Source organism: Lepisosteus oculatus, chromosome 1, assembly GCF_040954835.1.
Source record: "Lepisosteus oculatus isolate fLepOcu1 chromosome 1, fLepOcu1.hap2, whole genome shotgun sequence".
In the NCBI taxonomy this organism is placed as follows: domain Eukaryota; kingdom Metazoa; phylum Chordata; class Actinopteri; order Semionotiformes; family Lepisosteidae; genus Lepisosteus; species Lepisosteus oculatus.
In genome coordinates this window covers 6,264,819-6,280,504 of record NC_090696.1, presented here as the reverse complement: position 1 = coordinate 6,280,504, position 15,686 = coordinate 6,264,819, and the positions used below count along the sequence as shown (strand labels likewise).

At 45.9% G+C, this 15,686-nt stretch overlaps 1 protein-coding gene across 5 annotated transcripts in view; it reads left to right on the top strand.

Annotated features, from left to right (window-relative positions):
- cfap99 (cilia and flagella associated protein 99) overlaps positions 1-15,686 on the top strand; it is a 62,189-nt gene that overhangs the window by 45,850 nt on the left and 653 nt on the right. For all 5 annotated transcript variants that reach the window (XM_069190631.1, XM_069190552.1, XM_069190604.1 and 2 more), the window contains 6 exons: positions 4,181-4,269; positions 5,150-5,354; positions 7,637-7,778; positions 9,432-9,583; positions 10,368-10,573; positions 11,270-11,453. In XM_069190631.1, coding sequence (XP_069046732.1) covers positions 4,181-4,269; positions 5,150-5,354; positions 7,637-7,778; positions 9,432-9,583; positions 10,368-10,573; positions 11,270-11,453 — 978 coding nt within the window. The remainder of the gene's footprint in view (positions 1-4,180; positions 4,270-5,149; positions 5,355-7,636; positions 7,779-9,431; positions 9,584-10,367; positions 10,574-11,269; positions 11,454-15,686) is intronic.

Below are 15,686 nucleotides of genomic sequence, written 5' to 3'. Positions count from 1 at the left end.
AATCCAAGCGAAGTGAGAGTTAGGAATCATAGGAACCTGACACTGGAGAAACTCAGAGCTCAGATCACTGTCACAGAAGCCTTTAAATAGCCTGATTCAACTGAGGCGGGCCAGATAGCAATAGTGCACAGGTGATTCTAGCTTCCTGTCTGATTCCATGGCCACGCCAGCTGGTTCCCAAGGCACCAGTGGGAGTGAGCACGACGAGAAGGGCTTGCTCTTTCTGAAAAGTTCCTTCAACCAAGAAATATTGAAATATTACATTACCTTTACACAGAAAATTACAAAAGCATGAATCTGTTTAACAAGCACCAGAGCAGTACTCCTCAGAAACTCTTCCCATACTTACAGCTCTGACGTACATCGTCCATCGGCTCTTTCTTCTGCCCCTTGTGTCCATTTCACACGACCAGCGATATTGCTGCAGACAAGCCACTCACGCCGTTAACTTGTTCGCCCACTCATTTAAGACCACCCCCTGGTTTCATTCTAACATTGTACACGTTTCAACCTACCCTTCTCTTCATCGCTCTGCCCTCTTCAGCCTCCAGTTTTCTCCATATGTCCCTTCTTGTCCTCTGTCCTCCTCATCCTGTGCCTTATTCTGCCTCCTTCACCTCCCTGGCCGCCCCGGGGTGGATGCAGAAACCTAGAAGTGTCAGACCTTCACCATTTCCATCCACCTTCCCCAGACGCAGCTGTTTAGACTCTGCCTTTAGCCTTTAGCTATGAGCCATCGCTCCATTGCAGTCATTTCAGTCACTGTGATTGCTTTTCTTCACTTGCTGCGGCCTGTACCTTTACAGCCTCATGCATCTCAGCGTGGCACTCATTTCTGTGCTTTGTGTTCTTGCTCTGGTAACTGCATTCTGTCGGATTATCGGATTAACCGATTCCCTTACATTACATAAGGGCACTCAGTCTGTTTGCGCAATTCTGGGTTGTGAATCGATACAGGAATCATCTAAATAATAATAATAATAATAATAATAATAATAATAATAATGACAAATTGTAGCAATGAGCCATTAGGTGCCATAAATATACATTTACTAAATTATATTTTAGTATAATTCGTATATTTTAGTATAATTACTAATATCTGGGTAAATATGTGGGGTAAGGTCTCTTGAATGCTTCCCCAATAAAATCTGTACAAAACCCCTGTGCAGTATTCTGTAATCCAAAAGTCAACCCACTTCAAACTTCTGCAGCAACTACGTTTTCATTTAACTGAAAATAGTGAGACGCTGTGACAGCATATTATTAATTATTTATTATTAACTGATAATTATTAAATAATAACACGTTTACATGTAAACTTTTGTCCCAAAATAGTTTCTTTGTCATCCATGTCATGTATGGTTCTGACACTGAGAAGGTATATGTGAAAACATGCTGGTAATGTTAAAAAATCTGTCCAGACTGAGATTTCGCCAGCCGTTTCCATGCAGTACAGCAAGGATGTTTTATGGAACAGGCTGCGGAGCTGAGTTGAGGACAACGGTGTTATATCAGATACAGCTATTGTCATTAGGCACCAAATTCAGGCAATACACTATAAAAGTGTGAAGAAAAGTTCAGTTATAATCACCGTAGTCTTGCTCTCAGATTTGACAGAGATAGTAAAGATGTAAATGTTAATGCTGTCTGTTCTCTCCTCTCTGAAACACTAATTATCTAAATCCTCCATATACCCCATAAACACATTGAGACCAATTTTATAGACTTCAAGTGGAATACTTTGTCTGTATCAAGGGGACTTTAAAAGAGGCACTGATTGACTGTGTTGAGTACACGTACGGCACTGGTGCACTGGTTCCAGTAAAAGTTGTACATCTGCAAAGTTAAACAGTAAAGAAAAGAATGAATTTCAAAGTTCATCAGGTCTACTCAATATGAATGGATGCTGGATAACTGCTGTCAGAGCTGCACTGGAGAACCTGATTGCCTTCAGCGCTGTTTTTCCATGCCCCTTGCAAAATAGGTGCCCTGGTTGCTTATTTCAGTAAGGCAGGGCCCTGTATCACCCGCTTGTCCCCGTCTTCCCTGCTGGGACAGGACTACTGCCATCCTCCTGCCAGCTGCTGGGAATCTGGAGCTGCTCAAGGTGGTGTATCCCACTCCAGCAGCTCTCCTCCTGGGAACGTCCTCTCTTTCTTCTTCCTTCCCCTCCTCGTCCCCATGTCTTCCTGACTCTGGATTCTCTCTGGGATACGGGTGGTGCTCCCCTCACTGTTCTGCTTCAGGCTGCCCTGAGATGGTCTTTGGTCATTGTTGTGGTTCAGACGAGAATCTTAAAATCATGTGCCTGGACAGTCTCCACATTACAGAGCCTCTTGCAGCCTTAACTATGGGTCCCAAACCTAATGATCTTTGTATGGCTTGCTGTTTCGGAGGAGCTGAAATCCCAACTCTATTTCTTCTGTCTGTTTTTAAGATCAATATCCGTCTGGTGGCGATCCTTTAAATCCCTTTTCCCTGCTGGAAAGCCTGAGGTCAGCTGGGTGACATGCTCAGTGGCTTGTGTAGTTTCAGTTTCTGCGCACACAGCAAAAGACCACATTTCTAACGGCCACGTCGAGATCATTCATGTGCTTTGCTCTTTTTCTCATTAATGTCTACTTCATGAGGGCCTGCTCTGGGCCACCTGCATGGTGCTAAAAAAGATGTCTGTCAGGTTCCTTTTCTGTCTTCAAGTCTTTAATTCAAGCTGTAATTTGACAGTTGTCAGCCTTGGAGTCTTTTATACAGTATGAGTGCCTTTCTCCCTGTCTGTGGGCTGCTGTCTGACTCACTGACCCCTCTCCCCTTCCTGTACCCTTCACTGACGTGTTCTGATGACCAGTGACCCGGAGCCCGCTGTCATCATGACTGTCCCTCTCACCGAGCCTCCTGATCCTCAGCAAACGCTTCGTTTCTCATTTTATTATGCCTCCCTTTTATTATTCATCTATTCTCCTTTTATCTCCCATTTGGATTCATCACTGCACTCCCGGCACTCCCGGCACTGGAGAACAGCATGATCACAAGAAAGTAAAAGGGATTTGAGCTCAACCAGGCTGGTGACATTTTCAGGGATCTAAGGAAAGCGTCACTGGCCTTTCTTTAAAGCTGGGTATTCCGAGCGTGTCAACCTGCCCTTGAATTCACAGTCACCCCCTCAACTGCCCACCTCTCGTGGGTCAGCAGTTCACTGAAAGGGGATAGAAGTGCAGAAGTGGGGCTTCTCTAAGGACAGCCGGTTCTTCTACCAGAGCTATGAACTGCTTTTCAGGATGTGTTTGATCTCTGTAAAAGGTAAGCATGTAAGAAGTGCCCATAAATCCTCTCGCCAGCCCCGCCATGCCTGTGACGGAGGTCTCGTTTGCCTTGTGAGATGGATGGGGCTCTCTACTCTGCCATCTTCGATTTAATTTCCACCTGCATGTGCTGTGGCATTGTTGAAGGTTTTGCACCGTTACCTTTGTTGAGGTGTTAAATGTGCTACAATACTTTAGCAAGTATGTAAGTCTTTAAGAGAAAGGAAAAAAATCACTTTGCATGAATTTAATGACTCACGCTCTCAGGGCTATTGAACACAGAGATGTACTTTACATTTAATTACTAAGCCTTGCTTCTCTGACGGTTGGGGTTCATCTGGGAGTAGGTGTGAGGTTCGGCATCATTTCCTCTGCTTGAATATTTTCCAGGGCTAGGGAAATCTTTGTATCTTCCTATTTCAGTGTATTAATGGGCCAGAAATCTGGAGCTTCTCTATAAACAGCGCTGGTGCCCAGCAGTTGTAGCAGTGTGCTTCACAACTCCCATGTATTGCCACAGGTCCTGTGCTGTAGGTCTGTTTTTCTTCTCAGACATGAAGATGTATAACTTAGGTGAGCTGTTGTGGTTTTTAGAGTGTGACGGAGTGCAGTTTAAATTGTCTCCTGGCTCACAGGTGTTAAACTCCAGTCCTTCAAGGCTATTGTGCCATCTGTTTTTTATCCCACCTGAGCAATCTGTTTCCTGCTGTAATTGACCTAATCTGTTTCCTTGACATCTCTCCCTAGTCTTTTGCCCATGTCTCATGCTGTCAGGCTTCTGATGGACTACAGTCCCGACTGGCCTGAGAGCTGGGCTGTGAGGAGAGTGTCTGGTGGCCAGCAGTGAGTGATGCATGTGTCTGTTTTCTGTTGAGCAGTCTGACAGCGTGCCCATCAAACTGAACACCACAGCCATCCTCAGAGAAGGTGCCCTGTACAACCGCAGAGTGGAGGAGGAGCTGCGCAGGTAGGCCAGCCTGACGGATGAGTTGTGAGAGTCATTTCCAGAGTCACGACTCAGAGACCCCTTTATCCAAAACCACGATCAGAAAGAAAACAGGCTGCAGGGGGAATCAGTATCGAGGGTCTGATTCCAGTTTCCAACTGGTTTGAATGAGAGAATTAAACACCTGGAACTGGCCCCAGACTCTTGCTGGTATCACAGGTAGCAGTGGTGAATCTGCACAAGGTGTCTGTATAAACCAGTATTCGCAATATTTCATTCAGTTTTGCATAAACCTTTCCTGATGTGTGAGTAGATTCGTGTACTGTGATGAATCCACTGGAAACTGGCCCATGTGCCGTCAGTGTCACTTCACCATTCACACAAGCAAACGGAATAAAAAGCAAATAATTTCTGAAATATTTAGCCACAGATTATTAACAACAGCTGTGGAAAAACTTACCTTTAAAATGAACCAAATAATCCTCATCGATAATGAAAATATCACCTATATTCCTGAAGAACTAGTTAAGAAGATGTCCTGTGTGTTCTGAAGCTATTAGGGTTCATTAGGTGCTGCTCTGAAATGGACACAGGATTTAAAATGTCAGATCATAATCCAGTCAAACATCGGGTGTTTACATGACGCTCATCAATTTGCTGGTAATGAAAAACAAATAAAGGAAACTACACCAAGACCAAGACTGCTCCTCGCTCAGAGAAATCGTCACTGCAAGGGTGACAGTGATGGCGTCTGTGACACCAGCCCGGGGACGGGAGCGGGTCTCCGGGTCGGGTTCGGGACAGGAGCGGGTCTCGGGGTCGGGTTCGGGACAGGAGCGGGTGGGGCTTCTCGGCCGCCGCTGACACGTGGTCTGGGTGCCTCTCCCCTCCGTGCGCGCAGGGTGGAGCGGCTGGCGGGAGGCGCGGGCGACCCCTCGCGGTTCCTGCAGTGGCAGCGCGCGATGCGGGAGCGGGACCTGCAGCGCCAGCTGGCGGACGTGGAGCGGCGGCGCCTGGAGGGCCAGCTCAGCCACGAGGAGGCCGTGCTGGCGCGGCACCGCCTCCTGCAGGAGAACCAGCGGAAGGCGCAGCTCAAGAAGGAGGAGGTACGCGGCCGCGCCGCGGGCCCGCGCCCTGCGTGCGCCCCTTCTCGTGCGCGGACTCCGCGGGAGGGCGCTGCCCCTGGTTCCTCGCGACGTGGCGACGACGCCACGGAGGAGAAAATATCCTCTTGTTAGTAAAATCGGACTTTTTTCAGTTTTTAAACTCACAAAATTTCACGTAAAAAAAACAATTTCATTAGGCTGCTTTATATTCAGATGTACTCATGTATTCTAGGTAAGCAGTGTTGACTACCCCATTTCGATATTCATTTACCTACAGTGTATTTTGTTCATAGAAAGATGAAGTATTTAATAGTACAGAGCTTTGAATAAACAGAGAGAGTGGTATTGCCAGGCTGATCTTATTTAGAGCTTGGCTCCTAACCAAGGAGAGGTGGCTCACTCCAGGGTGTCCCTTGCACACCCGCTGTATGTCACAGAATCGCGGTCGTGGAGGAAGGGCTTAGGGCTCAGGGGGACTTTTGGGACAAGGCCCAAGAGGCGGAGTTTAAGTGCGTCGCCAAGCTGACGCAGAACCGTATGCCCAAGGATATCAGAGAGTCACCTTCTCTAAACTCCTTCAAACCCAGACTCAAAACCTTCTTCTTTAGAAGAGCCTTTGCTTCACTGGTTCCATTCTTCACCCCTCCGCTTTTCTTAGTACCACCATCCACGGTCTCCTCTGTATATTGTCATTGTGTTTTATCTGGTGTGTTCTTCTTATTTATTGTTGTTGTCATTCTGTAAAGCGCTTTGAGAAGCCACCTTTAAAGGAGCTATATAAAATAACGTTTATTATTATAATTGTTCAAGGACTCACACCCAGAAAACCTGAGCAGTCCATTTGAATGCGGTCTACAAGTACCAGCTCTCTAAACCGTTTCGGATTTTGCTTCTCTGCTAAAAGTGAAAATTTCAGAAAAGGAGTAGGTAGCAAACATTTCTCACATGTAAATAGGAGGGATTTCTACAGAACTGATGAACTAGCGGGGATTTATAGACCCACGCTCTCTTACAAAGGAGCCAGATGAGCTATAATGAAAAGAAATTACACTGCTGATATAAAGTAGGGTTATTTTTTTCCCTCATTCAGGAAATTCAATAAGAAAAATCTGTACATGGAGGAATCTTTTTTAAAGTTTCTGATGTAGTCCTGCTCTTGTTACTTTAAAAGGCATCAGCTCGCCATTTTCAGAGCTCTTTGGACTGAAATGGAATCTCCTATCATTGTCTCAAAATTGCAGTAAATTGCAGGAATTACAATTCTCTGACAATAACTGCAATATTCTTCTACCCTCCCTAACCTCTTCTGTTGACTGAATGCTCTTCTTTCGGAACAAAAAATAAAATATAAAAGTACTTTTTTTATTCTTGATAACAACAAAGTTTGTTAAAAAAACCATCTGAAATATTTACATGTAAAAAGAGTGTTAACTTTGTTGAAACCCTGCACTACAGATTTTTAATGTATATCTTGAAACGTATTGGAAACTCCCATAAATAAGTAGACTCTGACTAGAGTGTGAGTGAAGACAGTGCTTGGCCTTTGCTCTTGTCACCCTTGTCCTCCTGGTCATGTGGGCAGCCATGTGGGACGATTGTGTGGCTGTACTCGTTCAGTCTTAAGACCACACAGCTTTCCCTGCAGCCTTTCCCACCTGCACAGGTGAGATACTGTCTTCAGCAGCCGCACCTCTGCCCAAAGAAAGGTTTCCAGTTTGTAATTTAAATAAGATTCTGTTTTGTGCTTTCAAAAGTCCCAAAGAGAGCGGCAGTAGAATCACCCACTGCAAAGTTGACAGAGGATCCACACGGTGTTCTCTCAAAACATATTATCTTACTTGTGATATACTGGAGCTCCGGTCACCAGTTGAGTCACATCTGTGTTGCAGGAAGCTGAGGATGAGATGGGTGTTCAGGTGGTACTGGCTTGTCCTTCAAGTCATTTTGACTGTTCTGTATTGCTGAAAGGGTCCAGGAACTCTTGCAGGGGAGAAGCCCACATTCTGGGCGTTCCTCTTTGAGTCTGCAGTGCCACGGCAGTGCCATAGTCCTTGCTGTAGGGAACGAGGGTGAATCCTTCAGAAAACAAGATGAAGACAAAATTATATTGAATCAACTCTCCAGATAGCAATGAGAATGCCTGTCTTTCTCAAGACAAGGGAAGGTGGACATGCGGGGTCAAAGACGGGGCTCACCCTGACTGGCGAGGTGCCCGTGCCCAGCTCTGGTGCCCCTGCTGGCTAGTGATCCTGGCTGCTCCAGGCCTCGCTTTGCTCCCTCAGACCGCCGAGATGATGCGCCGCTACGCCGAGCTGCGCCTGGAGGAGGAGAAGGGGATGAAGGAGCTGGTGGAGGTGGTGGCGGAGGGGCACAAGAACAGCAAGGAGGCCAAGGCCAAGCTGAAGGAGTACAAACAGCGCATAGGTAACAGCACTCCCCTGCACCTGCAGAAGCATCAAACATACACGAACTAATGCAGAATGCTGGCTGATTCAAGAAAATTATGTAATCGTATGTACAGTGTTTATACAGTTTATAAAAAGCAATCATGTATTTTGAAGTGACCACAGGACTTCCGAACAGCAAAGAACAAATTTGGGTGGTGTCCTGGCCAAATTTCCCCCGGGCCTTTACCAATCCTAATAACCTCCTAATAACTCCCATCTATGAACTGGCTTCATCACCCTGTTCTTCTTCCCACTGCTAGCTGCTGTGTGGTGAGTGTACTGTGTGCGCAGTATGGGGCTGCCGTCACATCATCCAGGTGGGGCTGCACACTGGTGGTGGTGGAGGGGAATCCCCATGACCTGTACAGCGCTTTGAGTGGAGTGTCCAGAAGAGCGCTGTATACGTATAAGGATTATAAATTATTATTAATTTACTGGATGCCGCACACCTCTGCATGAATCCCTGTCAGTGTTCCAGAGGACAATGGCTTGACTTGCTTGGATGATTGATGGGCACAGGCCCAGCCCATTTCCATTAGTCCTTGTATTTCTCCCAGGCAGCTCTGCTGCAAACAGTTCTGGGCGGCTTGCTCTCTGCTTTGAGCTTGTTTCCAGGAAGCATCAGAAAAGGTGAAATGGGATTACTTAACATTAGCACCAATAAAGCCTTTAAAATCAGACATGCTCTGTGGAGGTTTTTAATGCAGCCTGTCAGTCTGTATCCCAGACACAGCGTGTCTAACTCGCAGCGTTAAACTATCAAAATACAGTAGCTCTTTCAAAGAAGGCAGCACATCAAAGATTCTCAGATTCTCACTTGGCAGCACTCCTGTGTCCTGTACATGAATGTGCATGTATTACAGATAAAGCCAAAAATGAATGGACATCTGTTTCTGACTGTCATTTCATTTCTGCGTTTTTTATAATCTTATGATGTTGGTGTGCAGTTTTTTTTCTGCCGGACCAGCAGTAGTCCCAACAAACATTATTTTACAATGTCAGGTAGAAGAGTATATTGCTTCACCCATGGTTGCTGTGGTGTGGTCCAGTGATGCAGGGATCCTTGTAATACTGCCAGTAACGTCAGAACTCCAGCATGCGGTTACAACTCACAACTGCCAACCCACTCTGAAGCTCAGCTGGTGTGAGTCTGGCCAGTAGCTCAGAAAGCACAGGTTGCTGCTGGAAGAGATATTGGTGGGACCACTAGGGGGAGTTCACCCTGCAGTCTCCATGGCTCCAAATGTCTCAGTGTAGTAATAGGACTCTTTACTGTAGACAGGGGACCTGCCTTCTGATGAGACATAAAACTGAGTTCCTGACTCTCTGTGGTTATGAGATCAGACAGGAAGCTTGTCAACCTGTGGGCGATTTACGGCCACATCTGTCTCAGGTGGTGCAGGCTGCTTAAGATCTGCTCTCACATTGACATAGAGTTTGCTCTGATCCTCAGCTCCACTTCCTAGCTTTGTATTTCTTGCTTAGATTTTCCTTGGGCTCTTGACCCTGCTTCAGACTGTCTCGAGACAGCGCCCCGGAAGAAGGCTGTGATCCCGGACAGCGCTCTTCTCCTCTCCCGGGGTGCTGTCATGGAAGGGAGGGGGTGACATGTTGCGGACGTGTGTCTCAGTGCAGGAGGTGTCGGAACAGAGTCGGGAGCTGCTGCGCCAGGCCCTGGAGGAGGCCCAGGCCGAGCTCAGCAGGAAGTTTGAGCTGATCCGCCAGATCCGCGCCCTGGAGTCCGTGCCAGTGATCCGGCACAGATTCGTGGACCTGACTGAGGTGAGCCAGAACTGCTCCGATCCATCAGGGCCGTCTCGGCAGACCCACGGCTTCTGTATTCGCAGGGGGGTTGGATCAATATTTGTTTTAAAGTTGAGTTGAGAAAAATTTTTTTTTTATTATTTTCAGTAGCAGTAATGACTTCTTTTCTGGATAACCTCACAACAGTTTTCTTAAACACAAAAGACAGTACTTGAGTAATTCAGAGCTTTAGGGTACAATTGATTTGTCTGTGACTAGTTTTTAAACTTTCATGAGTGCATTAAATCCAGAAATAATTAAATAGGTCTTAAGTGCTCCTATTGCATTAGAGGAAGACACTTATGAATGAATAGAGCCCTGACTGCCAAGAGAAAAAAAGGGTCTGATTCATAAATAACAAGTGGTAAAATATGTTGTCATTGAAACATTGATATCAGTATTACACAAGCAGTGCATTTCCAGTTACTCTAAAAGCCCAAGTAACTGGAAATGCACTGCTTGTTAATGAATTAACGAGGACACACACGCTGAACCGATCCACAGCAGACATCTCTTCCCGTATTCTCTAAATTATCCGCCTTCCCGCTGTTTTTCCTCAGGTTTTATTTGTTCTCAGAAGAGGGAATCTGAAATATTTCTGGAAAAAAATGGGCTAGTAGTGGTTTTCCTGCCAGCTGATGGGAATCTCCCCTAATCCCCACTGCTGGGTGAATTCTCGTCACGGAGTCAGGGACCAAGCCCAGACAGGATGCTGTATGTGCCGTGCGCGTCTCTCATGTGTGTCTTTGCGCGGGGGGAGCAGGCGGGGGGCCACGCTCTCCTGGGGGAGATGTCAGTGGTGGAGCTGCGCGAGAGGCTGGCCCTGCTGAAGGAGGCCGCGCGCAGGGAGCAGGAGGAGCGCCGGGACCGGATCCTGGAGGAGAAGCAGGTCAGGGAGCAGCTCCTCCTGGAGCAGCTGGACCACATCGCCCTGCACAGAGCCGTGCTGGGGAGAGCCGCGGCCCTCAGGTGAGGTCCCAGGAGCAGCCCAGCGCTCCACGCAGCAGGCCTCAGCCCTTCCTTTTCCTCACTGGCAATGCATTCCACTCCTGCTTTATTCCTCTAGCCTCTCGGATCGGTTTGGTGCTGCTTTCCTGCATGCAGGGAGTCACCCTTGATCTTGCTGTTGCTTCGTAACACCACCCCTTGTGCAGCAGGAAAACCTTTAAAATAAATGTCCATTTTATACAGTTATTGTAACTACAACCAAAAAGCTCATTGCAGAGCGAAACAGAGAGCTTTTGAACACCACTCTTACAAATAAAGAGGCACAGAAAAAAAGTTTTGGTTCACTGTTAAAAACATGTAGAGGTTGTCCGTCCTGTTCTGTGGGAGTCTTGCAATGCTTTTAATGTGATATGAGGGAGCACATCTTTAGAAAGCGGAAAGACATTTATTAGAACTGTAGGAGTATTGTACCTGTTCGCTATTGCTTGTTAAGCGTGGAAAGGATAAAACAACCAGTTTTCACTTTAGAAGACTGGTAGCTTGTCTTTTACATGGGGCTGATTATTTTTTTAACACAATTACTGAATTAAATCTTCCTGTCCAGAGAATATTTCTCCTGACCCTTGTGGATCTTTCATGGCCTGCGCTGCAGGTCCCTGAAAATAGCGTTTTTTGTGAGTGCGGTCCTCTTTCTTCTCTGATCGCTCGGTGGGACAGGCAGGAGGAAAAGAAGGCCAGAGCTCCAGCCCTGAGAGCCCGAGCTATACAGGACGAGCGCGTGTCTGAGCTGCAGCGGAAGCTGGAGGAGAAGCGCCAGCAGCGACAGAGGCAGAGTGAGAGCCTGAAGATGAAGGCGGAGAAGAGCACAGCGCGTTCTCTCAAGGCCTGGAGCGTGAAAAAGGTAACCCACACACCAGGCCCTGGTGCCTGCACTCTCCAGCCAAATTCTTAATCACCAACCAATTGATTTAGGTTTTCTATTTCAGACTGATTAGTACATTTGCTTGCAGCACTTAAAATTATATTTATTATATTAAAATTAAAGTTACTCAGTGTAACTCCCGTGGTGAGTGTGTCTAATATAGGAACACCCCCACTGTTGGCGTGTCTGATACTATGGCACTCCCACTGTGGGCATGTCCGATACAGTGACACTCCCACTGTGGGCGTACCTGATATAGTGACCCTCCCACTGTGGGCGTGTCAGATACAGTGACACCCCCAATGTGGGCGTGTCCGATACAGTGACACTCTAACTGTGGGCGTGTCTGATACAGTGTTGTTCTAATCGGGAAGTGTCTGATACTGTGGACCTCCTACACAGTATCAGGAGGCGTGTCTGATTCAGGGTCATTCATACTTGTCTGTTCATTCATATATGTCTGTTCCTCATCTTTTGATCAAAAAGTAAGAGCTTTTTAGGCAGAAGTAAAGAATCTGAGAAGAGGCTACATAGAGTTCAGTGTGCTGAAGTTGTTGGAAAGAGTACCCCCTTAACTTGGGTATTTTTTACAGTCAGGACTGACTGAAAATGTTAAATGAAAGTCTAAATAAGCAAGCAGATGGGTCATCAGTTAGCAGTGGAGATGTAAACCACAACCCCACACCCCCTCCCCTCAAAACAGCTTGAGTGCTCAACAAAAATTTAAATGGATCACAAATAGAATTGCTCAAATTTGATTCAAATGTTTGTTCTACCACAGTCTTTTGCTTAACACTCCTGCAAGTACTTTAAAGCCACTAGTTATCACTTACAGTCATTAATTTGTTGACTTTTACCTATAAATGTTAGCTCCCCTTAACTTTTCAATTTTCATTTAGAGGCTGTCAGTCTACAGTTTCAGAATTGGTGTTTAGTATGCAAGTCCAACCCATTCGTTTGTGTGCAGTTGTCTTACTGAACAGCTGCAGAAACATAGCAAGGTCACAGAAACTGACTACTCAGACTCTAGAAACACAAAACACAAACACACCAGGCATTGGACATTGAACATGAAGGAGAACTCTTTAATGTTAATATACATGATGATGGAAACTTTTTTTAAAAAATAGAAAAAGCAGTGGTTAACTGTCTCAGCTCTTGCCCAAAGTCTAAGAACCCAGTGTATCTTATGAGCACTATACTTATATTTCATTCCTGCTGACTTTGTATGTGCATCACTGACTTTACTACAGCAGGGTCTCAACATCCAAGAATTTAGCATTTGCTTATTTGCGATTCATGGCGAGCAGAGCAGGATAAAACCAAGTTGAAGGTTGTTTAACGCAACTTTCAAATCCTCCGTGCAACAGACCAGATTGTGAAATGAGTCTAGCCATTGATCCTCTCCCTGCCCCCTGCCCCTTGCCCCCAGCCCAAGTATCCACCGCCCAGCATCCACATCTCAGCATGGTCTTGCTGTTGGATTGTAACTAAAACTCCTGATTCTGTATCTGCAGTGTGGAGAATGACAGGCTGGAGACTTTACTGGCTCACTCACACTCCTATTCCTGTTTCATTACAGAGAGTTAAAGTGTAGGCATCCACTTGATGCAGAGGAGGGATTCATGTAGTTTACGTTATCTAAGTACTAGAATTTTGTGATTACTGTCTTTTGTTTTAGTTGTTAAAAGTTATTTTAATTATTTTAAAGTCAATGCATTAGTATTAAAATTATCATGTATAAGAGATGGTTACTTATGTCTCTAGATATACATACTATATATTGCAGTACATGCTTGTAGTGCATCAGAATATTTTTTTTGGCGGTGCGGTGACTCTGTGGCTAAGGATCTGCGCCTGTGGCTGGAAGGTTGCTGGTTCAAATCCCACAGCAGGCAGAGGAATCCTACTCCGTTGGGCCCCTGAGCAGGGCCCTTCACCCCAACTGCTCCAGGGGCGCTGTATAAATGGCTGACCCTGCGCTCTGACCCCAAGCTTTTCTCTCTGTCTGTGTGTTTGATGGAGAGCAAGTTGGGGTATGTGAAAAGACAAATTCCTAATACAGGAAATTGTATATGGCTAATAAAGTGTTATTATCTTATCTTATATTGGGTGGATTGGTTGTGAATTTGGTTATTGGCAACGGTTCTTTGAACTGAACCCTTGCGAATGTCAAGTCACTACTGTATTAATTAGCAATTTATTTTGCTGACACTTTTATCCAAAGCAACATACATTTTGCCCCATTTATACAGCTGCAGATTTTACTGCAACAATATGAGTAAAGTACCTTGCTCAAGAGTGCAACTGCAATGTGATGTTCCACATTCGCTCTCGTTCACTAATGGACCAAATCTCAAAACATGACCAGTGCCATGAAGTCCTGGCTGGCTTGCATCTTGTACTTCCTTGAAGGTTTTATATGCTCCTCAGTATTACTTACCCAGAATAGTTAACAGTAAAATGCAGGCTTGAGGAAACATGCATGTTCTATACAATGCTACCACCTTGTGGCTAATGTTGGTTTAACCTGATCAATTGTAAGTGTCAAGAAAGGTCACAGATGACACTAGAACATCAAGACACGCAGTGTTTGAGAGAGAGAAAGTCTTTATTATCCCCGGGGTGGGGGGGCAAGTTGTTTTACAGCAGCAGTGTTGGTGTACAGACGGACAGAAGATAAAAAACAGACATGAACAACAATATACATACTTACATAGAAGTCAAGTGTTTAGTAACGATATGGCTAGAGGTTTGAATGAGAACTTGAATCTGTTGGTTTTAATAATAATAATAGCTTACACTATATAGTGCTTTTCTGGACCTGGACACTCCACTCAAAACGCTTTACAGGTAATGGGGACTCCCCTCCACCACCACCAATATGAAGTCCCACCTGGATGATGCGACGGCAGCCATAGTGCGCCAGTACGCTCACCCTCAGTGGGGAGGAGAGCAGAGTAATGAAGCCAATTCATAGATGGAGATTATTAGGAGGCCATGATTGGCAAGGGCCAATGGGAAATTTGGCCAGGACACCAGGGTTACACCCCTACTCTTTTCGAGAGATGCCCTGGGATTTTTAATGACCACAGAGAGTCAGGACCTCGGTTTTACGTCTCATCCGAAGGACGGCGCCTTTTTACAGTATAGTGTCCCCGTCACTGTACTGGGGCATTAGGACCCACACAGACTACAGGGTGAGCGCCCCCTGCTGGCCCCACTAACACCTCTTCCAGCAGAAACCTGTTTTTCCCAGGAGGTCTCCATCCAGGTACTGACCAGGCTCACACCTGCTGAGCTTCTGAGCTTAGTGGGTTGCCAGTTGTGAGTTGCAGAGTGATCTGGCTGCTGGCTGCTGGTCTTGGAGTTGGGGAGGCAGTATCTGCGTTCTGATGGGAGTAACTGGAAATTATTAAACAAGGGGTGTGAAGGATCGTCACAGATGGATTTTGCTTTCCGTAAAACACGTGTATGACAGATGGAGCAGAGGGCTGGAAGATCAGTCCCAGTGACCTTCGGACATATTTTCACCAGGCTGCCCAGTTTGTTCTTGCCTCTCAGATTCAGGCAGCCAAACCAGCAGATCAGGGTAAAAGTTAGAACAGATTCAATGAAGGACCGCCAAAACAAAATCAACAATGAATTAATTGACCTTAAAATACTTAAGCTTCCTTAAGAAAAAACAGCCGCTGTCGACCCTCATAAGTGTTCATGAGGGGGGGTAGGCTCCCCCTTTCGAGCCTTGGTTCCTCTCAAGGTTTCTTTCTTCTTTAGTCTAGGAAGTTTTTCCTTGCCACTGTCGCCTCAGGCTTGCTCTCGGGGGTTCCCAGAAATCTGTAAAGCTGCTTTGTGACAATGTCCAAATGTACAAAGCGCTATACAAATAAACGTTTCTGATGATCAGGTCAGTATTGGCTTCGGAATTAAGCTTGGAGTCCAGAACAGTCCCCAAGTACTTGTATTGTTCTACTGGCTGTGCTGAATGTCCCCCCATGTACTGTAGGTTAGGGTGGGAGTGTGGGTGTATTTCCTGAAGTCAATTATCACGTCTTTGATCTTGGACACATTAAGCTTGAGGACGTTTTGTTCACACCAGGTGGCAAACTCATCTATGATTGGTTCCTGGCTCGACTGTTTGCTTGTAGCAGGCTAACAATGACAGATTCGTCAGCAAATTTGATAATGTGTCTTGAGTGGTGATAGCTCTTG